The sequence below is a fragment of the Naumovozyma dairenensis genome, chromosome 1 (genome assembly GCF_000227115.2).
Source record: "Naumovozyma dairenensis CBS 421 chromosome 1, complete genome".
Taxonomy (NCBI): domain Eukaryota; kingdom Fungi; phylum Ascomycota; class Saccharomycetes; order Saccharomycetales; family Saccharomycetaceae; genus Naumovozyma; species Naumovozyma dairenensis.
In genome coordinates this window covers 894940-921568 of record NC_016479.1, presented here as the reverse complement: position 1 = coordinate 921568, position 26629 = coordinate 894940, and the positions used below count along the sequence as shown (strand labels likewise).

The 26629-nt window shown below is 34.3% G+C and overlaps 11 protein-coding genes and 1 non-coding gene across 12 annotated transcripts; 7 read left to right on the top strand and 5 right to left on the bottom strand.

Moving 5' to 3' along the window:
- Positions 1-66: 66 nt before the first annotated feature.
- On the top strand, positions 67-408 carry MSL1 (U2 snRNP complex subunit MSL1; the record flags this gene model as incomplete). Its single annotated transcript, XM_003667759.1, has 1 exon — positions 67-408. The coding sequence occupies one exon, from the start codon at positions 67-69 to the stop codon at positions 406-408; it is 342 nt and encodes a 113-aa protein (XP_003667807.1).
- Positions 409-1301: 893 nt separating this feature from the next.
- NDAI0Atrna7Y lies at positions 1302-1387 on the bottom strand. The gene is given in 2 exon segments: positions 1302-1338; positions 1348-1387. It is a non-coding gene; the product is annotated as a tRNA-Tyr (tRNA).
- A 1862-nt stretch (positions 1388-3249) lies between these two features.
- On the bottom strand, positions 3250-6861 carry NDAI0A04060 (uncharacterized protein; the record flags this gene model as incomplete). Its single annotated transcript, XM_003667758.1, has 1 exon — positions 3250-6861. The coding sequence occupies one exon, from the start codon at positions 6859-6861 to the stop codon at positions 3250-3252; it is 3612 nt and encodes a 1203-aa protein (XP_003667806.1).
- Positions 6862-6882: 21 nt separating this feature from the next.
- On the bottom strand, positions 6883-8238 carry NDAI0A04050 (uncharacterized protein; the record flags this gene model as incomplete). The annotated part of the gene is made up of 1 exon (XM_003667757.1): positions 6883-8238. The coding sequence occupies one exon, from the start codon at positions 8236-8238 to the stop codon at positions 6883-6885; it is 1356 nt and encodes a 451-aa protein (XP_003667805.1).
- A 3289-nt stretch (positions 8239-11527) lies between these two features.
- PTK2 (protein kinase PTK2) lies at positions 11528-13873 on the top strand (the record flags this gene model as incomplete). Its single annotated transcript, XM_003667756.1, has 1 exon — positions 11528-13873. One exon carries the CDS (start codon positions 11528-11530, stop codon positions 13871-13873), a length of 2346 nt encoding a protein of 781 aa, XP_003667804.1.
- Positions 13874-14468: 595 nt separating this feature from the next.
- On the top strand, positions 14469-15536 carry CBF1 (Cbf1p; the record flags this gene model as incomplete). The annotated part of the gene is made up of 1 exon (XM_003667755.1): positions 14469-15536. One exon carries the CDS (start codon positions 14469-14471, stop codon positions 15534-15536), a length of 1068 nt encoding a protein of 355 aa, XP_003667803.1.
- Positions 15537-16860: 1324 nt separating this feature from the next.
- MNN14 (Mnn14p) lies at positions 16861-19602 on the top strand (the record flags this gene model as incomplete). Its single annotated transcript, XM_003667754.1, has 1 exon — positions 16861-19602. The coding sequence occupies one exon, from the start codon at positions 16861-16863 to the stop codon at positions 19600-19602; it is 2742 nt and encodes a 913-aa protein (XP_003667802.1).
- Positions 19603-19791: 189 nt separating this feature from the next.
- NTA1 (amidase) lies at positions 19792-21033 on the bottom strand (the record flags this gene model as incomplete). The annotated part of the gene is made up of 1 exon (XM_003667753.1): positions 19792-21033. One exon carries the CDS (start codon positions 21031-21033, stop codon positions 19792-19794), a length of 1242 nt encoding a protein of 413 aa, XP_003667801.1.
- A 322-nt stretch (positions 21034-21355) lies between these two features.
- Positions 21356-21742, top strand: NDAI0A04000 (uncharacterized protein; the record flags this gene model as incomplete). The annotated part of the gene is made up of 1 exon (XM_003667752.1): positions 21356-21742. The coding sequence occupies one exon, from the start codon at positions 21356-21358 to the stop codon at positions 21740-21742; it is 387 nt and encodes a 128-aa protein (XP_003667800.1).
- A 271-nt stretch (positions 21743-22013) lies between these two features.
- Positions 22014-22394, top strand: RPA12 (DNA-directed RNA polymerase I core subunit RPA12; the record flags this gene model as incomplete). Its single annotated transcript, XM_003667751.1, has 1 exon — positions 22014-22394. One exon carries the CDS (start codon positions 22014-22016, stop codon positions 22392-22394), a length of 381 nt encoding a protein of 126 aa, XP_003667799.1.
- A 469-nt stretch (positions 22395-22863) lies between these two features.
- On the top strand, positions 22864-24549 carry CCT5 (chaperonin-containing T-complex subunit CCT5; the record flags this gene model as incomplete). The annotated part of the gene is made up of 1 exon (XM_003667750.1): positions 22864-24549. The coding sequence occupies one exon, from the start codon at positions 22864-22866 to the stop codon at positions 24547-24549; it is 1686 nt and encodes a 561-aa protein (XP_003667798.1).
- A 412-nt stretch (positions 24550-24961) lies between these two features.
- Positions 24962-26350, bottom strand: ARP3 (actin-related protein 3; the record flags this gene model as incomplete). Its single annotated transcript, XM_003667749.1, has 1 exon — positions 24962-26350. The coding sequence occupies one exon, from the start codon at positions 26348-26350 to the stop codon at positions 24962-24964; it is 1389 nt and encodes a 462-aa protein (XP_003667797.1).
- Positions 26351-26629: the final 279 nt, after the last annotated feature.

The following is a 26629-nucleotide window of genomic DNA, read 5'->3' as shown; positions in this document are numbered from 1 at the left end:
AACCTAAAAGAAAATAAACTATAAAACTTAGGACTCAAAAGCATATAACTGGCTGAAAAATTTGACATGCCCGAACCTCCAAGGAAAAAGTCCAAGAAGAACCAAAAACAAACGAGAAAGAACATTAAGAAGAAAGCTCCAATCTCTCCACGAAGCACACTATACGTCAGTAATTTGAACGAGAAGATAAATCCCAAGCGTTTGAGAATCAATCTATACTTATTATTTTCCATTTATGGTGAAGTTATTAAGGTAGCCATCTCTGCTAAGAAGCAAAGAGGGCAAGCATATATCACCATGAAGAATGTCGATGAAGCCAATTTGGCAAAAATTTCGTTAAATGATGAATTGTTCTTTGAGAATCCACTTCATATTGAGTTTAGTAAAGAAGATTCTATAATACGCTAGGAGATATCTTATTATTCATAAATACATTGGTAACATTGAAGAGACTAAATCAATTTTGATGAGATATTCTCTTCATAAGAACCAATATCTATGAACAGTACCTGAGATAAGAAGAAGTACTTTTTTTCCAAGGTTTGGGGAAAATGGAGAAATTCAAGGATCCAATCATCTTAGAATTCAGAACCGTTATTGACCATCACAATCGCACCGAGTCGTAAATGAACTCACCACCTTTTATATCAAGTTTCTTTTGAATATGATATATTATTAGCGACATATATATATATATAACCTACGAGGTCGATCTAGACTATTTGCCAATGTTATGGTACATCATTAAGCTTGCTGAAGTGCACGAAGGAACTGACATATATACGGAACGAACTACAATTTTAAAAGTTGAGTCAATTAAGAAGCAAAAAATTATTAATATTATTACATGTACTGGTAATAAATAGTTACAAAAAAATTGTTAATTTTTTCTTGGACAATTTCAAAAATGTAATATAATAGAATTATACCGTGACACAAAGTGTTCTAAATTGATATTACTTGATTATTTTCTTATTTTAAACATATTTAAAAGAAGGCGAACTTTTAGATATATCCTCTAAAAGTTCCTCTTGTTATATATCCATGAATTATTCGTTTCCGTTGCTCTCGACCGGCTCTGCCGCCACGTCTCGTACACTAATAACCCGTGGGAAAACCTTTCATCTCTTTCTTCTAATGTTTTTCTATGCATAATATTTTATTCTGTCTCTCATGCTTTATCCACTTGTGTAAAGCAACGCCTTTGTCGCCTATTCAGCCGACGACCCACGCATCTTCTCTTGTGTGTCGTTTCTTATTTTCGGTAATAAAAGTATATCACACAAAAAAAATGTGTATATTCTCCCGGGGGCGAGTCGAACGCCCGATCTCAAGATATCGTGTAAAATTACAGTCTTGCGCCTTAAACCAACTTGGCTACTGTCACGATTTTGTGATATATTACCTCGCGATAATATATAAACCGCACTCTTATTTAACAGCCGACTATAAGTCAACTTACCCTGCACCTTGATCCTTTATAAAAAAATTATAGACGTCTATGATATGAAATCTTTTACGTCTGTTATGACCAGTTTGGGTGAAGTTGTGTCCTTATTATCTTGATTACCTTGATAATGAGTTACGAATCTGGTGTGTCTTATCTCTGATATTTCTACTTTTGAGAAATTAGAAGATAACGAATGCAATATCTACTATTCTATTATCTCTGTATCCAATATAAGACTCAATAGTTAGATCTATACCGGCAGATAATTATTACCAGTATCAAAACTTATATACTTGTAGCTCTTATAATATACGTACACTAAGCTCGATGAATAGCAGATAATTATCAATCCTATGGATGTGTATTACTGTCTATCGGTGAGTAGTATGAGTAGTATGTTTATCGATGAGTATGTCTATCGATGAGTATGTTCCTTTCGGTGATGTGATGATCCTTTCGGTGAGGATCTGATGCGATGTTATGTGATGTAATGTTATGTGATGAGATATTATGTGATGGGATATAATATTCTCTTCTTTCTATGATCTAGGTTCCTAGGGATCTAGTTGTATGTTTTCTTTTTTTCTTTTCTATAAATGCGCATCAAGATAACTTCAGATTCAAATTTTCCATTTCAATGTCTCTATATATATATGGTATTCGCTGAAACTCATCGAACCCATTCAGAAAGCGATGCCATGGAAAATTTTCACTCGTTCACTTCGTTGGTCACCTTCGAGAAACGCGCCACGGAAAAGGCCAAATAGCCTAGAACGTGACATGCCCCTCTCTTAATTTCAAATTAGTTTTCATCAAACTAATTTGACACTAAGACCCTCAGTCCCTCTCTTAAATCTATCCTAGCTTTGGTCAGACTAAGATGTCATTAAGTTATCTCAGAGTTTCCTTTAACCTTAAAAACTAGCTTTGGTCAAGCTGCTTTAAGACTAAGATCTGTTCCTCGAATATTATTTTTCATTCGCGTGTTCTTTTATGTTGCCCTTAATTTCTACTCCCACTAAGTTGTTCTGCATCTCCGGAAGATGTCCCTGTATTTATGCAAAGTGCTAATTACTTCACTTGCATATAGCGTATTGATTACTGACGTCCTAAGTGTAGCATCCTAATAGTTTATCTGTAGGCTATAATCGTCATATTAAGAATGCGACCTACTATTTCTATTGTTTAATATATTCCCTCTATCATTTCCGAGTCGAATTTATTTGTCTGTTCCACTTAAGTTACCTATTTCTCATTATGATTTTATTAACCTCCAGACACAATGCGGCTGATATGACACTATTTTTTTTGTAAAAAATAGGTATCTCCGAACATTCGCTTTCGTCATCCACTCTGTATATGCCCAAGTGGGACAGATGTGGATCATAACTTGTAATAGTGTCTCTCAATAGCTCTTAATGCTTCTCCTAGTATATATTGTTTCATCTTATACTATCGAACATGTCGGGAATTTAACAACTGTCGTTCGGGCCGTATATTTGTAGTCACTTTAAATGCGGTTCTATTAAACAGTATTATATGATAAGCTTCTGTAAGTACTATGTAGATCATGATCAGCATTGTAACATGTGAAGTGTATTTCAATCCAAATATATATTCTCATTTGTGTAATTCTACCTTAATGTTTGCTTCTCCTACATATTTTCTTACGAGTTGTTGTATTTGCATCGTTTATTGCATCCTTTTCATTCAACTCGGATGGTGCTCCCCTTTTATTTGTGGATTGAAAGTCCTCTTGATTCGGGTGTACCGTTTTCCTGTGAAGTCTTTCATTATACCTATTTAATTTGTCTGTTTGGTGTGTTGTCTGTTGTAACTATTGTTTCGAAATATTCATCCATGGCGATTCTTAATTGTCTGACTGTATCAATGGGTTTAATGAATTTCCTAAGGAACTCAGCATTTACATGAAGTACTATGCTTGAGTTTAATATATTTACCTTATTAGGTATGTTTCTTCTGACGGCTTCTTTCGTAACAGCAGGTCCTATAAAAACAGCTTTTAGCGCCTTCAGGCCTTTTGCAACGTATGCATGTCTAGAAATCCATACCATTTCACCTACTTTGAATACCACTGGTTTCCCTGTTTTGGTAATCTTCTTTTTATTTCTATCTTTACTTTTTACTAATAGGGCTTGAATTGGTTTTACCTTTTCTTGGATATAATTATACCATTCTTCATCTGACATAACTTGTATTCTGGTATCAGTATTAAGCATTTCCAGACGTTTATTTGTATCTATCCATTCAGGTTCATAGCCAAATTTCAACTCATTTGGAGATCGACGTATTGCCGAGTGTGTCCTACTATTAATGAAAAATTCAGTAGCTGATAGATGTTGAGGCCAATGTGGACGCATTAATGCTCCATGGGTTCTTAGACATTGTTTGATAATACCATTCATACGTTCGTTCGCACCATTTGACTTTGCTCTGTAAATAGAAGTATTCCAATGATTTATTCCACGCCAAGACAAATTTTTGTTGAATTCACCTTTGAATTTTGTTCCGTTGTCGGTTAGCATCGTGATGGGTAAACCGCCATGTAAACAAAGTTTCTCTTCTAATCTCTGAAATGTCTCTTCTGCCGTATCCTGTTTCTTCGCAGCGATTAAGTATGTATATCGAGTAAAAAGATCCACTATCACTAATATTTCGTTATATCCATCTTTGGAAGTATCGAGATCGGTAATGTGGTCTGCACTCATAATCATATGTGGTCGGCTAGGAGTAGGGATATATCGGTAGTTTGAGATCGAAAAATTTGTTGGTTTATTCGATTGACAGATTTTACAAGAGTTGACAACCACCTGAGTAAGTTTATAGAGATCATCAAAGTTGTATCGTTTCCTAATACATCGAAGTGTTTCCTGTATACCACGATGCATATCATTGTTAATGTGTGTGTTCCATATAATCCACAATATTATTTCGTATTGTTCTTGTGGAATCCACCATTTATGCTCTTTAGTTAGCAGTTTATCACCTTGTATTGTTAAAAAATGGAGTTTCGAATTTACCTTGATGTTACTCACAGCTTCCTTTAATTTGTCATGTAATGTAATTGGAAGTCCAGTAATATCATGTATTTGATCCTCTTGATATTTCTCCACAATTTCTAGTGTCATTTCTGGTACTCTCAAAAATACATTATCACTTTCATTGATTTTAGCTGTAGTTATAAACAAACGTTTAACTTGATTTGGAATTTCAGTATCTTCGTACGGAATTGATGGTTCCAGTATTTCTGGTCTTAATTTGCTCCTTCTGAATAATTCTACTTCTATTTTGGATGGCTCTGATGATTTGTGTATGGGATATCTTGAGAGTCCGTCAGCCATTGTATTGCTGTCTCCTTCCATAAACCCTATTCTTACATCAAATTGCATCAGGAATTCCATGGTTCGACTAATTCTGGGAGTCAGCCTAACTTTAGTTGTTAATCTACTTAAGTTAGCATGATCAGTAATTACCGTAACTGGGGAACCAATCAACCACTGTTCATACTGTTCCAATACTTTATCAATAGCTAATAGCTCTAGATCATAAACGGAGTAATTTTGTTCTGCAGGTGTTAATTTATAACTTGAAAAGCCTAATATTTTCCCTTGAACTTTACCATTTCTCTCTTTAATTTCGTCTATGATCATCTGGATTGGTTTTCTACTATCAGCTTTGTCACTTAGTTGGATCACAACTGCACCAGTAGAATATCGGGAAGCATCGGTGAAGATCAAAATTGGGTAACCTGGAATAAACCGACCAATTGTTGGTAGTCTTTGTAATGTTTCCTTGAAATTTTGGTACTCCAATATCAATTCCTCACTTATCGATATTCTGCCCTTTTTTCCTTTGTCACCATAATCTTTAATAGTTTGATACATATGTTTCAACGATTCGCTGATATTTGGTATCCAATTCCTAATAAAATTTGCCATTCCTATTAAACTTCTTACATCCCTGACTGTTTGAGGTGGCGGTAGGTTGACAATAGCTTCAATGTGCCTTTCAAGAGGTTTTATTCCACCTGGGACTATTTTATAACCAAGGTATTCTATAGACCTTTGATTAAATTGAATCTTTTTAGCAGAAAACCTAATTCCATATCCCCCTAGGTGTTGGATCACCTCACGTGTCAAAGACACAATTGTGTTCGGTTTACCAATGATTAACAAATCGTCCACATAAATAGTAAGATGTGGTTTCAATGAGGAGGATAAAATATGGTTTATGAAAGCGGCAAACAATTGAGCAGAATTCTTATAGCCCATAGGAGCTCTAAGAGGTCTATAAGTCTGATTCCCAACTTTGAAACAAAGGAAATCTTGGGACAATTTATCCAACTTAACAGTATAAAAGGCTGATGTAATGTCTAACACAGTAAAAGCCGAGTCAGGCAAAGTGACTATTGAATCGTAAATACTTGGTAGTTGTGATTCCATTCCAATGACATATTGATTAGCTGTTCTGTAGTTTATTACCAATCTGAGTTCTTCAGTATCTCTTTTCCTGATGAAAAAACCTGGACTGACGTAGTTACAATAACCATTAACTTCTTCTACTACACCTTGATCGACCATAACCTGCATTTGTTTCTTTGCTTGTGTTAGCCATGCTTGTGGAATTGGGTATCCTGGAGTGCCCATTCGATTTGGTTTAGTCTTCTCAAATTCTATGAATGTCTTAAAGTCGGATTCCTTTAATTTTCCCTTATAGTCTGGTTTTGCAACGTAAATAGCTAGATCTGATAATTCAGGTGGCAGTGTTATTTCAGAATTGTCTACTTTGTCGTGTCCTTCGTCCTCTAGGTTAGAGTTTGCATGTTCTTGAGTTAAATATGATGAGTTATCTGTTACCTGTTGAAAGTTTGACTTATAGTCGGTATCATTATTTACCTGGTCTATGATCTTCCCTCCCTGATCCATAATACTGTAGGCATTTTGTTCGAAATTTAGAATAATTCCATGTTCACGTAACCATGGTATACCTAATATCATTTTTGGTACATTGGTTGAAATATTGACTACATGGAACGAAGCTGTATACGATCTTTCCTTTAGTTTAAAACATGATCCTAATAATAGATATTCACTCATACTAATTTTTCCTCCACACTCGATCTTAATTGGGTTGTTGTTGTTAATTCTTGATACATTCTTCTGGTGCTCCAACATCTTGGCTACATCCTCTTGTATCAAATTAATTTCACTACCACTGTCCAAAAGTGCTTGTACTTGACGTTTATCTATCCAAATGGTAGCCATAGGTAGGGTTTTCCATTGGTGTCTTGCTCTGATATGATATATCGTCTGGTTGGTTGTGGATAGATCCTGACTATATACTGTTGTATCGTTCGAATTGTGATTTCTTTTATTACTTACTGTATACATATCTGAATCTACCCTGACATTTTATTTAGGTTGACGTGGTTTCGAGACTCTGTAACTATAAATAACCATGTCTACTGAACAATAATGATTTTTGTCCTTCTTATGTCCACAATGTTTACATCTTCTATCCCTTATAATCTCTTTGAAGGCTGATGTTGTCCACTGTCTACCTGTAGCTTGAAACTCAGTATTGTTAGCATATGGATTTGCAGTGAAGTTGGTACCCAAAATGCTATTTGTTCTTTTGATAATTGGCTTGTTTTTGGTCCACTCTTCATCCGTTAACTTAAATGCATAATCGTACTCCAAGTAAGCAATTTTTTTGGTTTGACTTTCATCATTTTCTTCTTTGTTCAACTTGGTCATAGTTAAGCTCATTGTTGAGTCTTTTGCAGTAATGAAATCCTTCAGAGATTCATACTTTGCGTCTGTATATTTCGAAACCCCTAATTTATTTCTCAATTCTGATTCTTCAATACGTGGGAACTGTGCAATGATGGCGACATCCTGTGGGTGTTCAATACTCCATCCAGTTAAAGTGGCAACTTCGTTACCTGTGAATGAATATATAGCCTTAGTTAGATTGAAATCCTCGTTGAAACGTTCTTCCTGGTACATTGAATTAAACTCCCTGGCACGACTGTTTGATAAAGATAATAAAGGCATCATATTCCTTAATCTCTTATTAGTCTTAACCCATGAAGCTGTTTCTAAAAATACCTTGGATTGACTGATTCTTTCAGCGATGATTACGTTGTCATCCAATAGCTTTAGAGTGTCAATGGCATTCTTGACTAATTGATGCCATGATACTTGTGTTAAAACAAATTGTTCAATCAACGCATCTGGATCTTCCTTACCATCTGAAGCAGCACACATAGCAGTTAATTTTGCTGGTAACAGACTTCTAAAGGTGGTATAAATAGTAGATTTACTTTCTAGAATATTTCTTTTCTGGTATTCACGCAAAAATTGCTGTACAAATTTAATTGGATCTTCACCATAAACATATTTTTCCATTCCTGTGCTTCTACTAAAGGATTTCCCTGATTCTTTATAACTGTCGTTTCTATTGTCATCGTCCTTGGTCTCCTTGACTAAGCCTTTATAATTTCTAAATGGCTTTAGACTTTTGAAACCGAATAATTCAGGACAATAAAATTCCGCGTATTCGTATGTATTGAAATTTTTGGTTCTTTCGGAGTTTCTTAATGCATCAATTGCCGGAGTTTGCCCAAACATCTTTAAGTAAGGATTCTCCACATTCTTGATTTCATCCTCTTCTTCTTCGTCTAAGACAAATCCTGTTGTAATTACTTCTGGAAGTAGTGTATTTGACTCTTCCAATTCCCTTTGATCGGTAGTAACGCTAGACATATTCAGTAGTGAATATTGTCACGATTTTGTGATATATTACCTCGCGATAATATATAAACCGCACTCTTATTTAACAGCCGACTATAAGTCAACTTACCCTGCACCTTGATCCTTTATAAAAAAATTATAGACGTCTATGATATGAAATCTTTTACGTCTGTTATGACCAGTTTGGGTGAAGTTGTGTCCTTATTATCTTGATTACCTTGATAATGAGTTACGAATCTGGTGTGTCTTATCTCTGATATTTCTACTTTTGAGAAATTAGAAGATAACGAATGCAATATCTACTATTCTATTATCTCTGTATCCAATATAAGCTCAATAGTTAGATCTATACCGGCAGATAATTATTACCAGTATCAAAACTTATATCTTGTAGCTCTTATAATATACGTACACTAAGCTCGATGAATAGCAGATAATTATCAATCCTATGGATGTGTATTACTGTCTATCGGTGAGTAGTATGAGTAGTATGTTTATCGATGAGTATGTCTATCGATGAGTATGTTCCTTTCGGTGATGTGATGATCCTTTCGGTGAGGATCTGATGCGATGTTATGTGATGTAATGTTATGTGATGAGATATTATGTGATGGGATATAATATTCTCTTCTTTCTATGATCTAGGTTCCTAGGGATCTAGTTGTATGTTTTCTTTTTTTTCTTTTCTATAAATGCGCATCAAGATAACTTCAGATTCAAATTTTCCATTTCAATGTCTCTATATATATATGGTATTCGCTGAAACTCATCGAACCCATTCAGAAAGCGATGCCATGGAAAATTTTCACTCGTTCACTTCGTTGGTCACCTTCGAGAAACGCGCCACGGAAAAGGCCAAATAGCCTAGAACGTGACAGCTACCAACTACAAACGTGATTTCGTGCAAGATATCTGATCGAGATAACCGAAGTATTGCGTCACTTCCAAGTGTCACAGAGATTATGTTTATTTATTATTAATTGAAGTTAGTACTAGTACACAAATCATGAGTCGTTAGTTTTCAGTCAAGTTGAGTTAAGAATTATTATGAAGTTATGAGGTTCGAAGTAATGACTCGAACTACGTTATGCACCGTACATGTTTGTAGCTGTATAACGTCTGTTGAATTATAATTGAATATTTTGTTGAACTAAGTCGAATGCCATACAATTGTTATCTTATTATTATTAAGATTGTTTTTGTATTGCAGCCACGTGTACAGTTTGGGCCGGCCATGCGTACAAGAGCTATGCATTGGGTCGGTCAAGTTGTAGGGTTTTGCTGAGTGTTTACTCAGGCGTTCTGGATTAGTCTCTCCTAATCAAACCTATAAATATTAGAGTGTCCTGTGGAGCACCTAGTGGAAAGGACTTTGAGAGCGGTGTTCATGATTATGAGTTTTGTTTTATGCATGCACGACTTCAACGTGATATTATACGAACTTCTAGAATCTGTTGGCTTACTAAGCTATCACTTTATTAACATTATCCGAAGCTACGATTATGTTAAACAACTAATTGTGTACCTATTTTATTGAAGATCCTACTAAGTTTATTCTATTTTATTTTATTTTTTACCAATCCAGCGAATTACAGTGGAACAGAAAAGTTTAAAGTATATTGAGGTCCGACATGAAACAAAACTAAAACGACACGTATTATCCAAGTTACCTATTAGATCTAGTAAGAAAGACAATTGACAAAGGAAAAGTTATCGACACGTAATTTGAAACGGTAAAGAAAAAAGTATTTTGGATAGATTATAAAAGGACTGAAAATTGAACCGGGATTAGAAGTATTTCAGTTAGTTATAAGGCAATTGCAAATATAAAAAACGCGACGCTGACGATAAACAGTAAGCATCGGGTCACCATTATAGAGAAACTTATACAAATAGACATGTTTACAATTGAGAAGATCACTTAAGCTAAATAGTAATTATATATCTTGTATGAAACATAATTAAGCAATAAGATTTATCGATGTATACGTAAACTATCGTGTATTGAACTGTTGGTAATCGAAGTACATGGTATAATACAGGGTTGATTCTTGGAGGTGGTATTTATACCAGGTATGTCTTTGTTAGGATAGTCTTTTCCTCCCCCCTCTTATGGGTGAGAGACATATTTAGTTTTCTAAAATGTATACGGGAAAAAAAATCCTAGTTTATATACTAATAAAATATAACAGCAGAACACATCACATCGTGTTCTATGAGATGCTTTAATATATGTATTAAATCCCAACATGTTGGAAATAAGTCATAACTGTCTTTTGGATCACTTAAATTGGGAGAAATATGTGTGGCAATGTTACTAACACTTTTTCAAGGTATGACCAGTGGTCCTCTTTTAGCGTTTTCCAAAGAATACTATACATAACGTATATATATATATATACATTTCTCTGATATCTTTGATTTCTCGATGATATCTCATCGTGAAATCTCTTTTTTTCCTCGTCGTCTCGGCATATCTACCGGACGTTACGACAATATTGTGTGTGTGAAATCAGTGTCCTTTTAGCAAATCGACATATATGTACCATATATTCCAATACAACACGAATCATATGTTACACTCATTAGAAAGGAAGACTTAGCCCAATTATAGTGCCCGTTGCCATTAGAACAATCTTGTCGTAGTGGTATTAATTGCACTGTCGGAGGCGACTATGTCTTCCATGGATTGTTGTAAGTTCCTGATACTAATAGGGTTGTTCTTAATCGGTAAGATTGTATTCTTTTCATAAAGTACTTTTATTCAGTTATTTATTTCTCGTTTTGTTCTTACATAACTAGGAATGAGTTATGTTTTTCCAATCCGTCTAGGCATATACCTGGTAATGGGCGTCAGTGACAGACATCCTCAGACGTTAAATGTTGACATGTGCCTGATTGCCCTAACACCCAGACATACAACCTCTTGGCAAAAAAGACCTTCCCTTCATTCGCTGCTCAGTTTTTCTGTTTTCTCTGGGTTTCCGAACAACGCGTGGGGGTTGGTTACCCATGCTTTGTTCAATTAAAGGGAAATTACTATGTACGTAAGTTAACTACGCAATATAGGATGGTCCTTAATCCTATATGAAAAACTTAGTATATGAAAGAACAAGGGATCTCAATACAAATCTTTCTTTCATGGTAAATCAGAGGTGCGTTATCCATCAAAGAGATACTTCAGGGAAAGGCAATTCTTACCAGAATTAGGTATCTGAGTGTCATACATTTGTATAAAGTGGAAATAACGACGAAACGACTAAATAAAATAAAGAAGATAGAGAACAAAAGAGAGTGACCAATGTCGCCATCGAATCCAAATAAATCATCAAGTTCTATTAATCCACATAAGAGCCCATCAATGATGGCTCTGAAGATGTTGGGGAAGAAACTACTAAGTTCAAAACCACATGTAGAACCTGGCCACATCATAGATAATATCGGCAGTAGTAATATCACACCTTCAAGGAGGGGCCCACCTGGTAACAATTTAAACAATAGTCTTGGCCATAGAAGCGGTAGGAACAGATCTCCCTCATTATTACAAAAGAAACATTTAGGACAAAGGGAACCACATGGAGCTATCGCAATCGCATCCGTAGAATCATCAAGTCAACTGTCTGATCTTATTGCACATAGTCATAACCCCTTCGTCCCTCAATCAACGGAAACAACCAACGTACGTAAATTACCGGCACATCCTGATAAAGAAAGAACTGCTCATACACATCATGTGGAAACACCTCATCGGTCCCAAAGTTTTGCTACTCATCATCTACCTAATGAAAATATCGTTTATAATCCTTATGGATTGAACCCTTTGGCTCCTAATAGACCAGATACCGCATTCGCTGCTACTTCCAAACAACAAAATGATTTAAGTTTTTACTTACATGATGGGGATGCTAAGATTCGTATGCTACCACTCCCAATTGAAGACCCCAATGATTTCTTACCTGATAATATGAAACAGTATAGTGTTCATTTAATGGATAATTTTGTCTTTGACACAGATAATAAGACCATCGGATCAGGTGGGTCATGCGAAGTGAGGAAAGTGAAGTCTGCTTATAGACAAAAGGAAATATATGCTTTAGAAAAAATTAATATGATTTATGATGAGACTCCTGAGAAGTTTTATAAGAGATGCTCGAAAGAATTCATCATTGCTAAGACGTTGAGTCATAATATTCATATTTGTCATAGTTTTTATTTGTTGAAAGTTCCAACTACTACATATACTACACGTGGTTGGGGGTTTATAATGGAACTAGGTGTTAAAGATTTATTCCAATTGATTGAGAAGAGTGGATGGAAGAATGTCCCAATTAATGAAAAATATTGTATATTCAAACAAATAGCAGAAGCTGTTAAATTTTGTCATGATCAAGGGATCGCACATAGAGATTTGAAACCAGAAAACGTTTTACTTTCCAAAGACGGTATTTGTAAGTTAGCTGATTTCGGTATTTCCGATTGGTATCATAAGGATCCAAATGATCTTACTAGTCCTATCAAATCTTGTGAAGGTATGATTGGTTCACCACCGTATACTCCACCGGAGGTTATGTATTGGGATAGTAAGAAACATTACCCAAAGGAATTACAAAAACCATACAATCCCTTGAGAATGGATTGTTATGCATTAGGGATAATACTTTTCACTTTAGTCAATAATATTATTCCATTCATTGATTCATGTAATACTGATCCAAGATTTCGAGATTTTGAAAATGCTTATAATAATTATATTAATCATCAAAATCCTCATTTCAGAGATAAGGGAAATTATAAACCAGGCCCAGGCCCAGAATACAGATTAGCTAAAAACTTCAAAAGTGCAGACGCATCTCGTGTAGTATGGAGATTGTCCGATCCTAATCCAGAAACAAGATATACAATGGATGATCTATTTGATGATCCATGGTTCCAATCCATTGAAACATGTGTGGAACCTGATGCCGAAAACCCAGTTCCATTACCAGAATTAAGGAAATCAACTACCCAAGATCATGATTTCTTTCTACATGATAATGACTCCAAAGATGAAATGGATAGTCAAAGTATAATTTCGTCCACTTCAATTTCTGATAATGAGCATACATCTAACCCATTTTTAAAAAATAAGCCTAAGACAAGATCAATGTTAGAGATTGCTGAATCCCCAATACTTCCAAAGGTTTCGACGAAGTCAAAACATTCCTCTAAGAAACCATTATTTACTCTTGATGAAGAGAAAAATAAAAAAAGTCGAAATGATGAGGAAACAGTAAAAGGAGATGAAGATGCAGAAGACTCAGGCAAAGAACAACCAACAATGGATTCAATTTTAGAAAAACCAACTCCTTCCAATACTGTAATTAATTCATTAGAAAATTCCATGGTCAATAACAATAAATCAAAGGTTTTAATACCACATCAAAGTCCAAATATTGGCGCCTTGTCAATATCACGTCATAATAGTATAAAATCACCAATGAGGAGAGGTACGCCAGAGAGAAGTTCGTCATCACAGTTAAGCTCTTCATCATCTCAAAGAAGTATCGAAATGACAAGCAATAAGAAGAAAAAGGTGATACATCATCATTTGGACGTGCAATCTACTGTGACTGCTGTACCATCTATGCTATCACTTTCATCAAGGTGATTAGAATGAAAAACTAATAATAATGAATTCGTCTATTTGAACCAAGATTTTTGTATTCGGTTTCTATTTTATTCTTTTTTTTCTTGAAAGAATTAACATATTTATAGAATAATTACTCCTAACTAAAATAACTACGTTTTTAAGTTTAGTTTGTATAGATATTAAATTATAGTGCAGACCAGATTTAATATACCTGTCCAGCTTAGCCTGAGCCAAACGAAAACTGCTCAGGGGTATAATATTTAGGATCTACCTAAAAAAATAATATGTACAAAGCTTATGTAGCAAGTTTAAGGTTCTGAATATATTTAGTGTGAAGATTATCCGTATCATTCTATCCCGAACGGGTAAATTGTTCGCGATGAGCCGGCGTAAGCTGGTCCCTTTAGAGAAAGTAAAATATTTCGCACCGTGAAAAGATTTCAAAGAAATTTGCAAAGTAAAAAGGAAAACGAAAACGAAAATAAAGGCAAAAACAAACAAACAAAGTTTACACGTGGTTATCACGTTTTTTAAAAGAACAACTGGCACAATGGACCTGCCAGTAAAGAAACCCATATAAACAAAAACAATAAACCAAATATCCAAATAAAAAATGCTTCCAGACGAAGGAAAACCAGTCTTAAAGAAACAAAGAATCGACACCGAATTGAACGTTACCTTGACAGATGAAGGGAACATTGATTCTGCATTATTGAATGAAGATACAGTTTCCGGCATAGGCGGCCTGTCATCATCTTCAAGAACTGAAACTGCTCATCATCATTATGAGCAGCAATCTGATGAAAGCGCTGGTGCGAACAATGATAATGATGGTAATTCAGAGGAAGTAACCGCTGCAGAAGCAGAGGCTGCTGCCGCAGCTGTTGCTAATGCTACTTATAGTGAGTTGATTCATCATCAAGATAATGATGAACTGGAAGGGACCGCTGATGGTACCAATGATGACAATAATGCTAGTAATGATGAAAATACTGTAATGGATCATGCGGATAAAGATAATGAAGTTCAGGCCAATGATCTTGATTTGGAACCTGACTTAATTGCACGCCGTCATTCAGAAGAAATTAGGAATATTCAAGAAGACATTGAGAAACATCAAAACGAAACTAATGCAGCCTTGCGTCAATTAACTGGAACAGATAATAATAATAAGATACCGGGCCTTAATGACGACCATACAGATGAAGGTGATGATCGTGAAGAAGGGAATAATAATCGTAGTTCTGCAGATGATAGACCTAATTCTGAACAAACAAGAATATTGGGACGTAGAGGGCGCAAACCTTTAGGAACTTCAGCAGAAGAACGAAGAGAATCACACAAGGAAGTTGAAAAACGTCGTCGAAAGAATATCAATGATGCTATCAATGTTCTAAGCGAATTATTACCTGTCACAGAATCCAATAAGGCAGCTATTTTAACAAGAGCAGCTGAATATATCGGTAAATTAAAGGAAACTGAAAAGGCTAATATTGAAAAATGGACGTTACAAAAGCTATTAGCTGAACAACAAGCTTCACAATTAGCAACTGCCAATGAGAAACTTCAAGCAGAATTAAAAAAGGCTTATAAGCAAATTGAATCACTTGAAAGAAAATTAAGACACTTGAATGAGAAAACTGAAGTAGGAATAGAGCTGTCTGACAATATGGAAGTTTAATCAAGTTCAAATTATTTATTTTTTTACATACGTAAGAAACGTGAAATTATTTGTGCAATATAATGCCTCTGCTATGAATGTATGAATATAATTACATAAGACAGTATGACGATATCGGTTGTATCTCATATCTCAACACTATTGTGAAAGAGGTAATTTTATGAATTATATTGATTTTAATGTGTATAAAGTAAGGGGCTGATGTAAACGCTATAAAACCTCACGTTTTTACACAGTGTTATGTAAAGGATAGATTCGATAGTTTGTATTTGATACCTAAAGTGGAAAGGATCAATTTCTTAGACTTTCAAAACATTGTGCTTCAAACATATAAACTTTTTATTCATATATGTAGGTCTTCCGTATAATCTCGCAGGATAAAAAATGTGAAATTTTTTATTTGCTTGGCAAAAACAGTCTCTACGCACATTTACTGTAGTAATTATACGTATTGTTTTCCATTTGTGTTGGACCAAAACCGTTCGTTGTACACCATAAACATACAACAAACACAACCGTTGATTGAACTACAAAGAGTATTATCTTCAGGGAAACGCAAAAGTTAACACCACCTTTTCGCGATAGCTTTCTAAGACCATGCTTGTAACAGAACATTAAACATTGAATTAAAGTTCCATATTGTCCTGTGATTACCTAAACGGGCCTGAAGCGTCAGCCTCTTTTTTTGCCAAGAAGACACCTCCCACTTTGTTTCTAAGTAATCTTTGTAGTTCTTGTTTATCGTTAAGAAGTCCCTACGTACCTTTTGGATGCCACTCCTCTCCAAATGCTAACTGTCCCTGATCCGATTTGTTTTCATCGGCTAAATACATTCATGGCTTGGCAAGGCCAATATCGTTATGACATGGAGAGAATTCAATCGTTGCTGTGACTGCCCAGAATTGTTTTTTCCCCTTCCTTCATTCCCATTGTCTTTCATCTTGAAATTGAGTGTCAAGCTTTGAAATAATGCGGGTATTATAACTCGGTTCTTATTACACTACGGCGTTTTCGTAGCTCGGCGAAGCTTTCCAACACACATTCGGATCCTTAGCTCAATTAGAAAAACTGAAATATGTCAAAAAAAAAACTATAATATAAAGATCTCATCTAATAAATGATATTGAAAAACTCGTTTAAACTATGACCAGACAATACACATTGCTCTGCCATAACACGAGTACATCCACTAGCAGAGGGAATAATCGAATGGTACAGGATCGTTAATTCTGGTATAAAAGTCTAAAGAATTTGCATCATAAGTCCGTAACCCACAGCATCTCTATCGCTTAATTAACTGTTCATACTATAACGGCATCGAACAATGTATAGGTATCTTGTAAGAAGCCTGAAGTCCCCTTATCATGAAATTCTGAATTTACGAACGAAAAATCTGAAACATATACTGTTGTCATTCTTAACAATACAAATTTTCCTTGGTTTGATAATATTTTATCGTAATGATAATACTCTAAAATCAATAGTACAGGTATTGACTGTAGATGATTTTCAAGATGGTACCATATTATATCAAAAATTGAGATATAATACTAGTTCAATTTGGATTGATGATTATGAACTAAATAAAGATATATTAACCATAAAATTTGGTCCTCAGAAAGGTAAGAAGATTGGTTCAATCAATGAGCTTTCGTTCTATGACAGTGATCCAAGACTAATTTGGTCCGTATATTTAAACCATCTGATGACAATGGATGAAACAAGTAATGACCCAATTACTATACCATTTTCTTGGTACGATTGGGCTGATTTCCATATGTTCAATAAGTTGATGTCTGTCACTGCCAGTCAAAAGATTAATATATCTTGCAATTTCCTTATGGAAGCAGCTTTTAATAAGACAGTTTTAGAATCCATTGAGAATCAATTAAATGAACCATTGTTCTCATATGAAAGAAAGAAATATTCAGATCCCTTCTGGTATAAAAATACAAGAAAATTAGATCATAGCTTAATAGGGATTCAAATTCCAAATCATTGTGTACCAAATCCAAATGGAAATGAAAGATTTAATTTACCATACATCATTACAGGTTTGTACGATAAATTAAGACCAGAAGTTTATGAATTACATGCTCGTAATCATATGTTAAATTCACTTCGGCATCCACTCTCTTTAACTATAATGAACAAAGATAAAACAAGTTATCGCGTAGATTTGGATCGAGATAGAAAAGCTAATATAATTCAGTCCAATTTACTATCAGAATTTATTGAATCAAAGCAAACTTTAGGAAATAAACAACTGTTCTTTGATCATACTTTTATTTTTGAAGATTTCATATCGAAACCAATAGTAAAAAAGTTGGAAGTGAAAATAGAAGGAATCGATAAGGACATATACGATAACGATTTCATTCATTTGAAGCAAACAGATTTTGAATTTGATCCCTTCGATAAGATAAAAAAACTAGAGACAAATATCGAAAATTTGAATAGTCATGAGAAAAATTACTTGGAAAGTTTAAAATATTCAATAAATACCAATCCGGCATTATCTCCCAAACATTTCGATGAAGCTAAGAATGTTCAACAAGTGAATGGGATGGGATTTCACAGAGACAAGAGATTCTATAATGGTGCATTAATTGATCATGAACAAGAATATATGCAAAGATTGAATTCATTAATTCGGAATTTTCAAAAATTTATTAAAGCGAATGGACTTATTTCTTGGTTATCTCATGGTACATTATTTGGTTACTTATATAATGGACAAGCATTCCCTTGGGATAATGATTTTGATCTACAAATGCCAATTAGACATCTTCATTATTTGAGTGAACATTTTAATCAAAGTTTGATTTTAGAAGATCCAAGAGAAGGGAATGGTAAGTTCTTGCTTGATGTTGGCTCTTCTTTGACTATAAGAACAAAGGGCAATGGTGAAAATAATATCGATGCAAGATTTATTGATGTAGATTCGGGGATTTATATTGATATTACTGGATTATCTGTTTCATCAGAGAAAGTACAAGATAACATGGCACCATATATTGATATTGAAAAATTCAATGAGGTTGTTTTACAAAATAAAACTAAGTTTGATTCTACCTTCTTAGAGGAGGAAGGAGAAGGGTTGGCATCTTTAAGTATTACTGAACTACAAAGTTATATTAATGAGCACGAGGATGAATTTGACGGGACGATAAAATACAAGATAGGTGAGTTAATAAAAGGTGAAACTGAACGTAAGACTAATTCGAAATTTTTTGTAAATAATCTTTCTCGCAAGGAAAGGTATTTCCTTAACCGTCAATTTCAACTATACAATTGTAAAAATAGACATTTCAGCACATTAGAAATGCTATCACCTTTAATTACTACATCATTCCATGGAGTTGATGCTTTAATACCGCATAAATTCATAACATCATTACGAACTGAATATAAACTTCCTGAAAAATTTGGATTTACAACTTTCCAAGGTAATGTATATTTACCTGAATTACGATATTGGTTTAAATTCCCCATTTTAAAAAAGGCAGCCAATATAAATAAGATTTTTGACAGTTTAAATTCGCTGACATCGTCCTTAAATGATATTAAACTTTCAGACATACTGATTGTGTACCATAATTTATTAAGAATTGGTTCCCGTGATTTATTTGCTAATTTATATACATCATTTGACGTTACTACTTATAGAATGAAGGAAATTGAAATTCAATATGATGATTCTCTTGATGCGATTGAAAAACTAAAATATCTATCACTATTAAGAAAACAAGTAGCACCTAATTTAGAATCACCTAACAAAGATCCAGTAATTTATGATTATGAAAAAAGATTATGGGAAGAATATGGAAGGCACGTTTCAACCAGTAAAATAACTAATGTTTGTGATTATGTGGACGTAAGGTATGCAAATATGTTATGGGAGAAAGTGGAAAGTTTACAAGAGAGGAGGCTGGATCTATTCAAGGTAAAAGATAATAGAGATGATACCATAGATTTAAATAATATTGGACTGAACCTATTTACTGGATCAGATAAAATGAAAAATACGTTTTTCAAAGAGGATCCATCATTGCATATAGTTTGATATTGTCAGCATCCATATACCCATAGACAGAAATGCCCGTAATTTTTTCTTGATGAAATATAATGTATTCTATAATATAATGAACTTTAACAATTTATGAATTTAATGTTTAAATACAAGAACTAGATGTAGCTTTGTGTTTACTATCTTTTTTACGGCTTACATACATATATTCTTTTCTCCACTTTTTCATCTCTCCACTTGAAACAGTACTTCACGCATTATTATCCCTTCCAATCCCTTACCAAGGTTCCCTAATAATTCCACACTATGATTTTTAGAGTTATCTTTCAATTCACCCGGTTCCATTTTACCATTAAATTTATATATCCCCGAACTTCCAGCAAAGACAGTGGTACCATCTTCCACACCACATCTATTAGCATTGACCATAATCATATTCTTCCCCTTAAATGCCCATGGTATATCTGTTCTTGCACCCATGAATGATTTCTTAGTGGGACAATGTTGTAAAAACTCCTCATCCTTACCATTCAATACTTTTTCAATCAAATCAGTTTGAAACCAATGTGTTCTATGATCCAAATCTAAAAATGGTAAGAATCTACGTATCCAATAGTCGACGTTTGATAAATCCGGTTCATCCATTCGACTATAATCATCTGACTCTAATGATTTAAACTTCTGCGTATGCTTTTCCAAATCGAATTGAAAATCATTTTGAGATCCATAAGGTGGTAAATCCAATTTTCTTAAATTTTGTAATATTTCCAACTTCTTTTCGTTCTTTTCAATGATTGATAATGATTTATCAGTTATAGAAGAGGAATGTAACCAAGCCATGGGACAAATGATCAATTCAGTCCCCATGTCAAGATTATAAGAAGCGAATTCGAAATCAATGAATGGAGCTTCGAATTCATAGGGACTTAAATCCATACATATTCCAATGGATGTATTTATTGTTATATCAGGTTTCCCATTTGGTTGTTTGAAAGTTAACGGGAACGTTTGGAAACCCATTGGATTTTCATGGCAATGCCAATCATGATCTGTTTGATATAAGAATGATTTTCTATAGTTGAAGATGAGGTTCCCCTGAGGGGATGTAACTAATGCCGAGTTGTATAATGGTTCACCGTCATCAATGTTATTTGTGGATGTCCTTTCAGGGTATCCTATGACAGTATAACAATTGAATAATTTAGAGACTTGTTTTGCTAATTTGAAGGATTCACTTTCTTTTGTTAAGGAGCAAAAGGGGAAGATATGATCTCTTGAATGGAAGTTGTAACCTGTTAATGCAAATTCAGGAAATACTATTATATCTGGGGTTTTGTGAGTTTTTTCCTTAAATTTATTTAGAAGTGACCATGTTCTATTTATATTTTGAGTAACTTGATTCACTTGAGAGTTTAGTTGTACTAATGCGATTTTCAAATCGACCAGAACTTTTGATTTTGTGGTCATCTGTATGAATGATGGGTTTGTATTAAGATTATATTTGGTGATTTCCACAAGTATTTTAGATATGGACTGAGCATAGATACATATGTTTGTTAGTTAGTTAACCATACGGACTTTTTCACTTTTGTCATTTTTGAGCCGTTGATACAGTTTAAAATGAAAAGTTGGCAATTTAAATAATTTATATAAAACGGTTCTGAGAAGAGAAGAGAAGAGAAGAGAAGAGAGAAGTAGCACACGCTGATCAGGTTAGTTACTGGATCTCAGGTAAGAAGCACAGCAAGAGAATTAGGAAATTTTATATTACATACATACTATTGGAAAGATGTCCGAATCGGTTTTTGAACCTGGATATAATAGACGCGAGAGCCCTATCAAGGAACCTCTGTATCGTGCCATTAAAGTTGATCTCAGAGTACTACCACAAGAAGTCACTAAACCAACTTTGATGAAACGAAAGACGGATCATCCCCTTAATGGATTTACACAAAATCAGCATGAAGACGAACAAGGAATAATGCAAGCAACTCTGTTAAACAATAAGACACACGGCGAAGTAACAGATTCTCCTGTGGTATCTAATGTCTATGATCCAAAGAACCAACTAAGATCCCTGGTGAAGAACGCGGAACGTAATAAAGACGCTTTGAAACGTCGTAATGAACATATTAAGAAGATGAAGGCGAACTCACGCAGTAGATTTGGCTGGTAGTATTGCACGTGTGTTCGATCTGGATGAATCTGTCAAATATTCATCAGAAATCGTCTGTATGTATGTAAGTAGTGCGTTTGGGGTTGTTGCTTTTACTTCGTGGATCGTCTTCGTAAACGATGATGAAATTTCCGACAAAAAATTTTGAAATTTTGAAAAAAGTTGCCAGTTAAAATTTATTGTTAAGATGTATGCGATGATGAGAATCAAGCTAATGAATGGGGCTTAATTAGATTATTAATAAGAGTTGTGACAACGAGTACTAGTAATAATGTCTGTTGTTGGATCCCTTATATTCTGTCTAGATTGCGGTAATTTATTGGATAACCCGAGTTCAGCAGTCGACTCATCAGAAATCGAATGTTCACAATGTCAAGCCAAATATCCTAAATCTAAATTTTCTGATTTAAAAGTGGTCACCAGCACCGCAGATGATGCATTTCCATCAGCATTAAGATCAAAGAAATCTGTGGTGAAAACATCGCTGAAGAAAAATGAATTGGAAGATGGGGCTGTCATTAAGGAAAAATGTCCAAAATGTGGGAACGATGAAATGCATTATCATACTTTACAATTAAGATCTGCAGATGAAGGTGCTACCGTGTTTTATACATGCACTTCATGTGGTTACAAATTTAGAACTAATAATTAGAAAGAAAGAACACAATTCAATTCAATTCTATTTAACCCACTCATTCATTCATAGATTCCATTTTGTATAATAATTAACATTTCAAAAAAATAAAAAAGATAACAATAATATGACAATATGTTCTATTCTTTACCCTATGATATATAACCGCTTGTATGTAACGTTTAGTACCTTCATCTACATGTTGACGTTGGTTCTACTCTCTTCTTCTTCTTCTTCATCTTTATAAATTATGAGGCCGTCTTCGATGATCTTTTCTTGCAAAAAATTTCAATACATATATATATAATATATATATGACAAGAAGCTTAAAAGTGGCAAAAAAACATATAATAAACATAGACAAGCTTTGACCAAGAACAAGACATCTCATTGACCATTTCTTCTATCCAAAGGGGAAATTCCATTATCAATCCCGTCATTCGCACTTCCCAAGAAGGCACCAAAAAAAGAGAAAGGAAAATACACAATGGCACAACCTCAAACAATGGCAATGCCAGATTTATCAAACGCAATCGTAGCCCAAGATGAAATGGGTAGACCCTTCATCATCGTAAAAGACCAAGGCAATAAAAAGAGGCAAAACGGTATCGAAGCCAAAAAATCCCACATCCTTGCTGCTAGATCCGTCGCTTCCATCATCAAGACATCATTGGGGCCTCGTGGTCTTGATAAGATCTTAATCTCTCCAGATGGTGATATCACAATTACTAATGATGGTGCTACCATTTTATCTCAAATGGAATTAGATAATGAAATTGCTAAATTGTTAGTACAATTATCTAAATCTCAAGATGAAGAAATCGGTGATGGTACTACTGGTGTTGTCGTATTGGCTAGTGCTTTATTAGATCAAGCTTTGGAATTGATTGAAAAGGGGATTCATCCAATTAAAATCGCTAATGGGTTCGATGAAGCTGCTAAATTGGCTATTCAAACTTTGGAAGAAAAGGGAACTGATGATATTATGTTGAATGAAAATGATCAACTCTTTAATGATTATCTTTTTAAAGCTGCAAAAACTTCTTTAGGGTCTAAGATTGTCTCGAAAAATCATGATATGTTCGCTCAAATGGCTGTAGATGCTGTCACTAGTGTTATGAATAAGGAAAGGAAAGATGTAGATTTCGATTTGATTAGATTACAAGGTAGAGTAGGTGGTTCTTTGAAAGATTCTAAATTAATTAATGGTGTTATACTTGATAAAGATTTCTCTCATCCACAAATGCCAACTGTGGTGCTACCTAAGGAAGGCGAAGATGGCGTAAAATTGGCCATTTTAACTTGTCCCTTTGAACCACCAAAACCAAAGACTAAACATAAACTAGATATATCATCAGTTGAAGAATATCAAAAGTTACAAACTTATGAACAGGATAAATTTAAAGAAATGATAAATTTCGTCAAAGAAGCAGGTGCAGATGTCGTCATATGTCAATGGGGGTTCGACGATGAAGCAAATCATCTTCTTTTACAAAATGAATTACCTGCAGTAAGATGGGTAGGTGGCCAAGAATTAGAACAAATTGCTATCTCTACAAATGGTAGAATCGTTCCAAGATTCCAAGATTTAACAAAGGAAAAATTAGGTACATGTGCCAAAGTTTATGAATTAGAATTTGGTACTACAAAGGATAGAATGTTAGTCATTGAACAATTAAAAGATTCCAAAACTGTAACATGTTTTCTACGTGGTTCCAATAAGATGATAGTGGATGAAGCTCAACGTGCATTACATGATTCCCTTTGTGTAGTACGTAATTTAGTGAAAGATTCTCGTGTAGTTTATGGTGGTGGTGCTGCAGAAGTGACAATGTCTCTAGCAGTCTCAGAGGAAGCTGATAGACAACGTGGTATTGATCAATATGCCTTCCGTGCATTTGCTGAAGCTTTAGATACAATCCCAATGACTTTAGCTGAAAATTCTGGGTTAGATCCAATTGAAACTTTATCTAATTTAAAAAGTAAACACGTTAAGGAAAACATTTCGTGTGTAGGTGTTGATTGTTTAGGTAAAGGTACGAATGATATGAAGGAATTATTTATAGTTGATCCATTCATTGGTAAAAAGCAACAAGTCTTATTGGCCACTCAATTGTGTAGGATGATTTTGAAGATCGATAATGTCATTATAAGTGGTAAAGATGAATATTAAGCAAAAAATTCACTAAAAGATAAACGAGCCGCTTATTTTAAAAATGTATAAATGAACATATCAACATATATAATAATAAACACTTAAAAAAATACTAATATACAAATAGCCATTTTTTCATTTCAGTATTTCAGTCATGCCTAATTTTAAATTAAAAACCACCTGTTTATATGTACAAATCACATCATATCCGCCCGAATTCAATAATATTTACGAAATGCTATCTATTATCTTGTATACTATATTTTTAATCTATGTTCATAGGTTACATAAGGATATAGATTTGTATATTTTTTTTAGTTTTTTATTTCTCATTTTGAGTTCTTTTTTTAATTAAATTTTCTTTATGTTTTCACCGTTCATTATTTAACGTTTCAATCCTCCTTTCTTTCTCGTGAGTACAAACTTGAGCCTATACCATATTGAATAAACTAAAGTTTCTAACAATTTCAGGACCATATTCTTCATAATCTTTCTTTGTATGACAATAACTTTTGAATTCTGCAGTTTGAGCTAATAATGAACCACCAAACCAAACAGCATTCCTTTGCTTTCTATGAGAGATCACTTGAACATCTACACCAGTAGATTTGGTCCCACTTAATCTTTCACTTTGTGCAATTCTATTACTAACTATAGATTTTAAATCTCTTTGTAAACGACGGCCAAAATCTTTAAACATAGTAGACCCACCAGATAAAACAATATTATTATAAAGACCCTTACGAACATCAATTGGACAAGCTTGAATAGTATGATCCACCACTGTTGGTAATGGAGTTAGGAAATCTGAAGATGCAATCTCAGGATTAAAGAAAATTTCTGGTGCCAAGAATCTCTCATACCCCACATCAACAACTTTCTTTCTTGTTTGTTCTTGATTTTCTACAATAAACTGAGCAAATTTAGATCCATCTCTATCAAATTTGTTGAATTCTTTAACAATGTCAGGACAAACATAACAATATTCTTGTTTGATACGTTCTGCCGTCTTCAAAGAAGTATCCACTTCACCACGTTCCCTCAACAAAGATTGAATAAATAACGTAATATCTCTCCCAGCAATTGGAATATTCTTAATTGCTGATCCAATAACGTACCCCTCTGCAACGGGGATAACATGTGTAACACCATCACCGGAATCAATAACAGTACCAGTCAAAGATCTATCAGTGACTTTTGAAGAGGTCCAAGATGCAGCCAATGCCAAGACAGCTTGCACGGCGATATAAAGCCCTGCACAATTGAATGATTCAAAGAAGATTTCTGCAATTTGTTCCCTATTTTCAGGTGGGTTTAAAGGTGGTTCAGTCAATAAGAAGAAATGATCTTCTGGTTCTGTTCTCAAATATTTAAAGATGGAATTTTCCCAAAATCTTTCCATATGATCCCAATTCTCCACTTGTCCGTGCCTGATTGGATAACTTAAGGAGTAGGATGGACCTTGGGAGGCAACTAGGGCTTCGTTACCGATATAGAAATCTAAATCTTCTGTGCCTCTTTTACCGGCTAAATTGTTAGATAATAACATGTTTTTATTTAAATTATTGAAAGATGTGGCAGAGGTGGAATTACCGAAATATGGAGTTGCGGAAGAGTTAGCTGAAGTTCCTGTATTGGATGGACCTAAAGCGGCAGCAGAAGATGAAGAAGAGGAAGATGCCTTTTTGGTGTTGGAACTTTGTGACGTAGCAATTGCAGTTGGAAAGATCCAAGAGGGAGAATCGTTACCTGCAAACCCTAATTTAGTTAAACCGGTACCATTGTCCATAACGACAGCTGGATTATTTAAATATGACATACTTTATTGGTTGATAACTTAATCTCTACTGGCTATGTTTTATTTTTCTTGACAAAGATTGACTAAAAGTAATTGTATAAATGGGGTTCAATTCAATTCAGTTTATAATATTTCTTTTCTTAATATTATATCACTATCAACTTTCTGCAAATTGAGTTACACACTTGATTGACAGTTATATTTCGATGGTATCTTTACCTTTCTCTCAAGCAATCCATGAAAAGGGGCCAACAGATACTGTTGATATTTTCCAAATTTTGTTATAATAATGTTTTAATT